A 10,786-nucleotide genomic window follows, 5' to 3' on the forward strand; every position below is an offset into this window, starting at 1 on the left:
AATGCACAAAAGCACTTGTGAAACTTGCAAAGTTGCCAGATTTTGCAAGGTTGGTCAGTGACTTTCAGGTGTTTGAAATATATTTAAAGATTTAATTTGCACTCATTACTTCTGTGATTTATGCACAGCTGTTAAAGTATCATATATTGAGTTTGTTGCTCATTATGAGTCGTTTATCAGTTAATATAATCCATTTTAGATTGACTGAAATGACACACAAACACAAGTCAAACTGGTTTATATGGTGTCTTTTTGTCCTAATAAATACCATACAGTACATTTTCAGTTATTGTGCATTAACGTAAACTACAAGTTTGTAAGTTATACACCTGGATGTGTGTTTGTGTGAGTGTTCATTCTCCATTTGTCTGTTTCTTTTTCCTCCTCTTTCTCTCTAATGTTTTTTTTCGGATCATAATTCCTGCCTGCTCTTTCTCTGTGGGCTTCTCTCTCTCTCTCTTTCTCTCTCTCTCTCTCTCTCTCTCTCTACTCCTCCTCCTCTTCTGTCTCCATCCATATGTGTGTGTTCACTTCCTCTCTGTGTCAGAGTCTGTATGTGTGTGTGAGATCTCAGTCTTCATGTAGATGATGGTAAGTCCTAACTCTTTCTCTGGCATTTGATGTTTCTTGAGTCAGAAGATACTTGTGTTTATATTATAATCCATTTGATAGTTTAATAATCAATCAGATTGTGTATAAAGTGAATTTTGTGCCTTTTTTTTTTTTTTTTTTTTTGGAGTGTATGTGTATTTGATTGTGATGTGTAAAGAGAGAATGATAATAGATGGTAGAGTTGTGGTGATAGAAAAAATACTGAATGCATAAAACAAACTTGTTGCTGTGAGGTTTGCATTCATCAGTTCATCCATCTGTCCATCCGTCGTCTTGTGTGTGTTCTTTGTCTATAAATCTGTAACTAAAGATTTTTGCATAATAATTAGTCTCTTGGCAATTTGTCCAATGTGATACTGTCCATTTGCATCTAAATGTATATATATTTTGTCTCGTACATTTGATATTCATCACAAAGGATGAGATGTAGAAGATCAGATTGCATTCGTTCAGATGTTTGGCTGAATTATGAGTATGTTAGATAACTCCCTAAAGCTGCTTTCATGAATTTAGGAATGGTTTTCAAATGCCGTCTGCCAAAAATCTTGAGTAAAATAATCACTTTAGGTATGAGACGCTTTTGAACAAAAGTGTAAAATTATCACTTGATGTTTTGAGACTCTTGACTTAACGTTCAATTAGTAAATGCTTACGTTGTGTTGGCTAAAATAAACTATAGATTTTCAGTTTTAAGTTTATATTGTGTTAAAATATTTATTTATTGATTAATTGATTTATTTCAGTGTTTGATTATTTTGTTATTTTAATAAAATAATATTAAATATTCCTATATTATATTAATATATTTTGTTTTTTATTTAGTTGTTTATGTTGATTTTTATTATAATACTATGATTTTTATTTTAATTATTACTATTATGAATGATTATACTGAACACAGAGTGTTCAAATCAATTGGAAATTGTTACAAAACAGTTTTATCACAGTTTTAGTTTGAAGATACCAGCATTATCGCCTTTTAGCAGTAGACAGATATAAATGTGTAAAATGACTCAACTCAGCTGATAATGACAGGCCACTGCTTATTTCATCCAATTATGATATAATATGTTTACTTTTTATGAAAATTAAGGGGAGACACTGCAGGCAAAAACGCTGTTTTCTCATGCACCTGTCAAGTTTGAGATTTTGGGCTTTTTTTTTATAAAGTGTTTTTTCAGACTAGTAAAAAGAAAACATCAAAAATACACTATTAAGTGTTTCTTTTATAGCACTTTATCTATTTGTGTCAATAGATTTCAATTACAATACATATTTTTAAAGGCCATTTCCTTTTTTTCTCCTACACTTAGCCATAAATCTCCACTTCAGTAGCACTTCCACACACTAAACTTGACATTTTTATTCCTGTCTATATCCTGAAGGCTTTTACAGAGGGATTTGTTCATATATAATTTGCTTTATTATATACAACATTTTATTTCCCAAAAATTGCGAAAATATAATGTTTTCTGTCTGAGTATTTTCTGAATTATGGAGTGACAAAATGACATACCTAAAATTCCTTCTGTAAAAACATTTGACTTTAATATGTCAAAAATATTAAACAAGAGCTTTGAAACTGACTTCATCCAGTGTTTCGATTTTTGTACTAGAAATGTATGCAAATTAGCGCATATTTCAATAAATAATAATCATTTGCATATTTAAATCTAACATTTTAGAAAACTTGTAATACAAAAAATGTTTGCAATATCAGTGTAATCAATCAACTAGGTACGTTAGGCGATAACTATTAGTTATTTTTTTTACCCTATTCACTTGCAGTGTCTCACGGAAATGGACAAAGCACTGAGGAATTATTATTAGCAGACATTGATGCTGTGAAGTTGCACTCACAGATTATGTTATCTGAGGTGTAGTTTCTCATCCTGATAGCTGCAGTACAGAAGCACCTACTACAGCATTATTAAACACAGCGCGGCAGAAATCGCTTGGCTATGCATTAGCAGTCTTGAGCAGATTTTGTGTGTCCTGTTAGCCACCCTCGCTCCCTTCAAAGGGGTCAAATCTGATGCCCGGGAACCGAGCCAGACATGATATGAGCTTTTAAAGAGAGAGTTCATCTAAAATATAAATCAAGTTTGATTTACTCATTCTCATGTTGTTCAAACTTGTATTTATGCATTTTAATTGCATATAAAATTTCTGTGTATTTGGATTAAACAGTTTAAACATAAACAGAGTGGTAAATTGTGATGCATTTTTGCCAGTCATACATAAATGAATCAAGCAGTAGATTTCTGTAATAAACTTGATGTGTTTTAAAAACACAATGAATAGGCAGGTTTATATATTTATCATTAATAAATCCCATTTGTTTCAGTCTCATACATAAAATCAAGCAAGATTAACTAATTTAATCTTGCTTTTTTTTTGCAGATTTTTGCATATTTAAATCCATGTTCATACTTTTTAACTGATTAAAATCAATTGTTTTAAATATAAATCTAATTATAATTCAGTTGCAAATACACACTATGACATGATTATTTATTTATGAACTTTAATTTTTTTCTGTGCAAAAATTTTAAAGTTGCATATAAGTTTGTAACTACATTTTTTTCCATATTTGAGTGAATTATTTCTTTAAGTATTCATATGTGATAGCGCTCACAGCAGCTCAGCTGCCATCACCGCCTACTTAAAAAGTGTCTTATGAAATAGATACGCTTTATTACTTTCTCTTAGAGTAGCTCAGTGTTTTTAGCTCATCCTAGTATGTAGTTCAAGTGTCTCAGTTCAGGACCAACAAAGCTAAGGTCCTCCAGATCAAGAATACTAAATGCTGCAAATTTAGCTACACTGTTAAAAATAAAGATTCTAAAAACAGGTTTTGGTAGCAATGCCACAAAAGAACCATTTTTGGTTGCCTAAGAACATTTCATTGAGCAGTTTCTAAAACCTAGAACCATTTTTTTATACAGTGAAGAACATTTAAAAAAATCTAAATGATCTCTTTTGTGGAATGGAAAGATTACATGGATGTTAAAGGCTTCATGGAACCATCAATGCCAATACAGAACCGTTAAGTTGATACAATGTCAAATGGCAAATTTACCCTGCAAAGGTGTGCTTCTGAAGTGGCATTTAGATGTCTTTACACAGACTTAAGACTTGCCAGATACAGCATAAATGCATTTGCATAGCAATTACAACTGTACTACACTCTTAAAAATAAACATGCTTCAAAAGGTTTGTCACAGCGATGCCATAGAAGAACCATTTTTGGTTCCACAAAGAACCATTTGACAGAGCAATGGCGTAATCCTTTAAGCAGGCAGAAAGTCAAAAACCAGGGAGAGCAATCCAAAGTATCAAATAAACAAGGCTATGAAACAGGGCAAAAACAATGGCAAGGAACGGGGCAAAACTATGACGGAAAACAAAGACTAAACTATGACAAAAGAACAAAAACCGTAGCAATAACAATCCAAAATAAACAACAGTGGAGAAACGCTTGGTAGAGTCTGCTAGGCAAAACAATACTTCGCGAGGGCCTGTTTGGCATGGCCCTGCTTAAATGGCTGACAAACAGGAAGTAACCATAGAGGCAGCAGAGGGAGCAGCAACAGTCAGTGTGAGTAAGGGCTCCCTCTGCTGGCCTGGCGTTACAATTCTTTAATCTAAACTGAAAGCAGTTTCAAAACATTCCAAGACCACTCATTTTGTCCAAAATGGCAGAATTGCTTTTATCTCAAATAAACACTTAAGTTGTGCAAACACAACATCAGAGAAATAATAATTAAATGCCACTGTTTAGGTCAATGATTTTGGCTTCCAAAACTGTTCCAAAACCAGAAATTGCTGTTTTGTCCGAAAATTTACGTTTGCTGAAATCATAGTAACTTTTTATATTTACACTTAGTACTAAAAAATATCCGTAAAAGTACTTCAATCTGTTAGAAATTATTTATTAGCCCAACATTTCTGTGTAATTTTATGTTTATTATATCCAACCTGATCTTATTAGGAAATGTAAGGTGGCCATTTCATATGAAATCCTACTGCAGTATGTGATTCATACTAAAATGTAAGATTTTTAGGAAAAAAGTAAGCATGGTGGCCACCTATCAAACCAAACCATCACTGGGACATAAGCAGATTGTTTGAAAACCTACAAATGAGAGGAATGAATTAGCCAGCAATTTGGCAAGATGTAAAATAGTTAGGAACTGTCTTGAGATTTTGTTGGATTATCACACTGTTAGCAACAATTGAAGATTATTGGAGTGTATTGAATCACCCTTGAGAAAAACACTTTTTTGAGGACATTGCACATGTGAAGCAGTGTGCCGTACGCTGCAGTAACAGTGGCGTGTTTGTGTGTGTGTGGCGATAAATAACGCTTCTAAAGATTATATCTGTAGTACTTGAGTTTCACTTGAACATTAAACTCGGGTGGGCTGCCGCCTGCAAGATATATTACTCCCGTCCTGGACCACAAGGACACCTTGCATGCAGGAACGTGAGACGCAGTGCTGATTTTATGTGCAAAGTAGCAAATGATTCCTGTCAGATGCTGTGAGCATTTCAAGTTAATATGAAATCAAAACTGATGGTGTATACTTCAATATATGTTTTGGCTCTTGTTGTATGTGGTTCATCAGGGCATGTTAAACTAAAGAAAAAAATGTTTGCAATTAAAGCAATTTTCTTTTTTTTCTGCAAATGAGTTGAATTGATAAAATACAATGGCATAAACATGGTATTGTAGCATGCATGGATGTTTTATTTACCATTCAAAAGTTTGGAGTTGGAAAGATTTTTAATGTTTTTAAAAGTCTCTGCTGCTCATCAAAGCTGCATTTATTTGATAAAAAAAAACTGTAAAAACGGTAATGTTGTGAAGTATTATTACAGTTTAAAATAAATGTTTTCTTTGTGAATGTATTGCAAAATGTAATTTATTGATGTGATCAAAGCTGAATTTTCAGCATCATTACTCCAGTCTTCAGTGTAGAATTCTTTTGTAACTTTTAAAAATGTCTTCAATGTCACTTTTGATCGATTTATTGCATCTTTGCTAAATAAAAGTATTAGTTTAAAAAAAAAAAACTTTCTGACCCCAAACTTTTGAATGGGAGTGTATACTAAGTATATATCTGAATTAATTTCTGAATATTTCCATAAATATTTATTATGTTGACATCAGTATTGTTGTTTTGAGAAATATCATCTTCAGTAATGTAGTTAGTTGCATTGTGGTCGTTTAGGGATTCTTGAAGGGAGGGAGTTGAAGTTGGTGTGTTTCAGTTGCAATTTGTTAAACGATTCACCCATCTTTCCATTTTTTGCTGTGTTTTCGTCTGTATGTGTTGTAAATCCAATATAAATTGGATTTAATGTGACAATATTTTTACATTTTTATCCCCAAGCTAAAATCAAACTGGGATCTATGGAACCCTATGTCTGCCACATAAGAAAAAAATCATGCTTTAGTAAGTCATAATTTTGGCGTAAGCCATAATATGAGATAAAAAGTCGAAATTATGACTTTAAAAATCAAAATACATAAAAAGTCATAATTTTGACATACTAAATTAAAACAATGACATGCTAAATCAAATGTATGACCTAAATTGTAGCAATATTACACTTGGAGAATTATATCTTTTACTAATTCACAATTATTTCTCATAATTATGAATTTTTATGTTATAATTTCAACCTTTTATGTCATAATTTAAAGTAATAATTTGACCTTTTGTCAATTTCAGCTATTTTTTAAATAATTTTAACTTGTCATAATGTTTAACTTTCAAAGTCATTATTTGTACTTTTTCTCTCATATTTTAAACTTTTTATGCCATTATTTTGATTTAATATGTCATAATTTTGACCTTTTGACTTTTAAAATCATAATTATCAGATAAAAAGTCAAAACTTTGACATACCAAATCAAAATTATGACATACTAAATCATATTTATGACTTAAATTTCCACTAGGAGAATGATGTCATAATTTTAAAGTTTTATGTCATAATTAAAAATTTTAAATGAATAATGTCATAAATTTGACTTAAAATCATAATGTTTAACTTTCAAAGCCATAATTTGTACCTTTTCTCTCATAATTTCAACTTAATTTAGCCATAATTTAGATTTAGTATGCCATAATTTAGAATTTTTGTTATAACTTTTGACTTTTAAAGTCATTTCGACTTTTTTTTAAGCTAATAATTTACTTTTTATGTCATAATTTCAATTTAGCATGTCATATTTTCTACTTTATCTCTTAATATTTACCTTTTTGTCATAATTTTAACTTTTAAAGTCATAAATTTGATTTTCATTTAATAATTATGACTTACTAAAGCATTATTTTTCTTATGTGGTGGAATTAGGCTTCCACAGGAATCAGAAATGATTGTCCACTAAGTAAAAGAGCTCAGGTTGATATTCAGAAAAACACATGAACTTGCATTGAAAATGTCAAGCACAAATCCCAGATAAGAAGCAAATACATGAGTGTAAGCGATGTATTTGCGTAGTTTCTGGGTTTTTTTTTTTTTTTTTTTTTGTCTTCTGTTCCCAGCTGCTTTGGCTTGCGGTGCTCCAGCAGCCCTCCGGGCCAGCAGGGGGCGGCAATGTGTGTGTTTCAGCTTGGCTTTGCTGGCTCTTATATTTAATTGTCTTCTCTTCTCCCCCCTTCTCGTGGCACCCAGGCGCGGCTCCCCTCCTCTTCATCCACCCTAAGCATTGCTGAGGTATTCCTGCATGCGTCTCGGGCCGCATCGCCATGGCAACAGCTCTCCTCCACCTCGACGTGTTGCCATGCGACATGTTTCTTCCTGCCTGCGATGATTGTTGCTTCCTGCTCTGCCTGAAACCCTTCCTGTCTTGTCATGCATGCTTTTCTCAAGTGCAACTGAGCAAAAAATGACTGACAGTCATTTTTGTGACAATTTTAGATGTTTCACTGGTTTATCCATCAGAATAATCATATCAGTTTTTTTCTTTAAAATGTTTTAATGCATTTCCAACATTTTTTTTTTTTTTTGTGCATTCATCAAACACTTTTATGTATGTATGGCCAGAGGAGTTATTCTTACTAGTGATGGACTGATACAATATATTGACCAGGCCAGTTAATTAATAATATTTGAAGATGATATTTGACTATTTTGAGATTCTTTAACATTAAATTGTATTATTTATATGTTTGTAATAAATGAGCTTTGTTCTCTAGATTTTCCATATCAGTCAGTGATAAACCTGTATCAGTCGACCACTAGTTATTTCTGTAAAACATACATAACATCTAAAAGTGCAGTTATATGAGCTAAACATACTCACTTTTCATTTCTCACTCGCTGCATTTTTCACATCTTGGGAACCACTTTGATCTTTGAAAAGACTTTTCGAAAAAGTTTTTAAAATATGTTTTAATCAGTAATCCATACCAGAAATTGATAAATTTCAACTTGATCAATTATCAAAAATAATAATAATGATAATAAAGTAACAAATGGATAATATGAAAAAACAAATAAATAAATTGGATTGCAAAAAAAGTCAAATTGTATTGTTGATACATAAAATAGATAAAAGAGTAGCTTTTTTTTTTTTTAATGAATATTCCAGCCATGTACCATAAATTAAAAGCTTATACATAACGCTTGATCACAAAACTAGTTGTAAGTAGCACGGGTATATTTGTAGCAATAGCCAACAATACATTGTATGGGTCAAAATGGTCAATTTTTCTTTTATGCCAAAAATCATTAAGTCAAGATCATGTTCCATAAAGATATTTTGTACATTTCCTACTAAAATCAAAACTTAATTTTTGATTAGTAATATGCATAGCTAAGAACTTCATTTGGACAACTTTAAAGGCAATTTTCTCAATTTTTTTGCACCCTCAGATTCCAGATTTTCAAAAAGTTGTATCTCGTCCGAATATTGTCCTATCCTAACAAACCATACATCAATGGAAAGCTTATTTATTCATTTGTATAAATCTCAACCCTTATGACTGTTTTTTTGGTCCAGGGTCACATAAATTATACTGAATGACTTACATCTTATAAACTGGATTGAGATGTTTTTATTTAGTATTCCGTTATTTGATAATGTGTAAGAAAAAAATAAATACATAAAAAGTATTTATACATGTTTATAATTTTTTATTAGCATGATAGCTTGATTAAATTTTTTTAAATTGTGGTGTTTTTATAATTTTTTTTAGTTTTTAATTAAAAAATATATATATATATATAATTATTATTATTATTATTATTATTTTATTTTTTTATTAAATACTAAAAAAAAATTATGGGCAACCAAATTTTTTTCAGATTTTATTGCAGACGTTATGAAAAAAAATTAAAAGTAGCTATTTTTGTTCTTAGTATGACCGTAAAATGGTTTAAATGTTGTCTTTTTCCAGTAACAATTAATTCATTTATTTTAAATGAATTGTTAAAACCTTTTTTGTCATATTGTATTGCTTTGAAGTGTTTTTAGAGAAAAATAGTTCAGACTTTCTTTACATTTATAATGATTTTACTCTGTTGTATAGCTTAAATTCAGTTACTGTCTACTTTTTGTTATCTGCTTGTATTGTAGCTTGACTAAGTTGTCCGAGATTCAATCTGAATAGCTTTAAGCTTGCCAAACTATAGTAGCCCTAATATGTCAAAGCACTTAAGTGTCACTCAAGATATTTCTCCAGCTCCATGATTTATTTTCTCTTGGTTTGTTTCGAGTCACTCACGATTTACAGCATTAGATTAGTTGGGTTGCTTTTAACGCGGGTGAGTTTTCATTTTGCTCAGCTGCTCATGTTTTCATTGTTCCGGTGCACATCACAGCAGTGTTATATTACTGTGTGTTGTTGAAGAGAGTTAGTGTATTTGTGTGTTTGTGTTAGTGTTTGTGGCAGCGCATGCTCATACACGTGTTTGACCAAATGCGGATAGATTTTGTATCTGTGCCTGTTGGGTATGGAGACGTTTGTGAATGGTAGTGTGTGTGAGCTTGTGTTTCGGGGAGTGACTATCCTGTGGCTTCCTCCAGGCGTCGCGGCGAGAGTTCAGAGCACACCTGGATGAGGTCATCACACTCAAGTCAAGGTACTCTACCTTGGACCAGGTAAAGAGCCCATCTTCAATCATAGTTTGAGACATATGCAGCTTGTAAACATGATTTTAGCACTGGCAGCTAATAAAGCAGCTCAAATACAGGAAAGATTAGTTAGTTTTGAACACAAACCAACCTCTGCCAACCATAATGCCACTACAGCACAGGTATCAGTGGGTTTAAGTGTTTAAATCAAGCTAAAACACCGTATGGTTAGCATTATTTCTTTAGGAATATAAACTCATCAACATTTGCCATCATTTACATCGTAACCGCAGTATCCACCCTAAAATCTAAGTTTCTACAGTTAGTAGCCTATTGGGCAAAAAAATGTGGTGTGGAAATGTTTAAGTTTCACAAACATTTACGAAGAAACGACACGTAATACATGCAATTAAATGTCAAATTTTAAAGCAGAAAAACTCAAATAGTTTTTTCTTATAAAATATACTACAATAATGTTTGTTTGCAACAATGAAATAATACAAAAACAAAAGATTATGAAAGCTTATAACAGTGCAATGCAGTGCACATTTCCCATGACATTTTGTCAAGTAAAAATGTTTGTAAAAAAATAAATTACAAGTAAAAATGATTTTGTCATTTTATCACCCGATACAGTAAAACAAAATATTTTCAAATATATTTTAGAATATACAAAAAAATGACCAAAATTATATTTGGTCTAATATGTTTTAAAATATAGTATATAGTAATATAATACATATATTGATCATTTTAAATATACTTTTAAAGTATATAAAAAATATTATATATATATATATATATATATATATATATATATATATATATATTTAATTATTACAAATTTGCACTCCATTATTACCATGTTAATTGTTAAATATAATACATTTTGGTGTGTGTGTGTGTGTATATATATATACATATATATATATATATATATATATATATATATATGCAGATTCATCCATGTTGCCACCTGATAGCTGTATGCTATATAATACATTTTATGTTCTTTTTTCTGGCATTTTAATCTAAAACACTTTACAACCAAAATAATTTTGCTTACCATCACCACCATTT

General features: G+C 31.1%; 1 protein-coding gene across 1 annotated transcript in view; it reads left to right on the plus strand.

Moving 5' to 3' along the window:
* Positions 1-10,146, plus strand: part of LOC141283827 (gephyrin-like) — a 64,548-nt gene extending 54,402 nt beyond the window's left edge. The window contains exons 9-10 of the mRNA XM_073817146.1: positions 7,303-7,344; positions 9,659-10,146. Coding sequence (XP_073673247.1) covers positions 7,303-7,344; positions 9,659-9,763 — 147 coding nt within the window. The 3' untranslated portion in view covers positions 9,764-10,146. The remainder of the gene's footprint in view (positions 1-7,302; positions 7,345-9,658) is intronic.
* Positions 10,147-10,786: the final 640 nt, after the last annotated feature.

The sequence above is a fragment of the Garra rufa genome, chromosome 13 (genome assembly GCF_049309525.1).
Source record: "Garra rufa chromosome 13, GarRuf1.0, whole genome shotgun sequence".
In the NCBI taxonomy this organism is placed as follows: domain Eukaryota; kingdom Metazoa; phylum Chordata; class Actinopteri; order Cypriniformes; family Cyprinidae; genus Garra; species Garra rufa.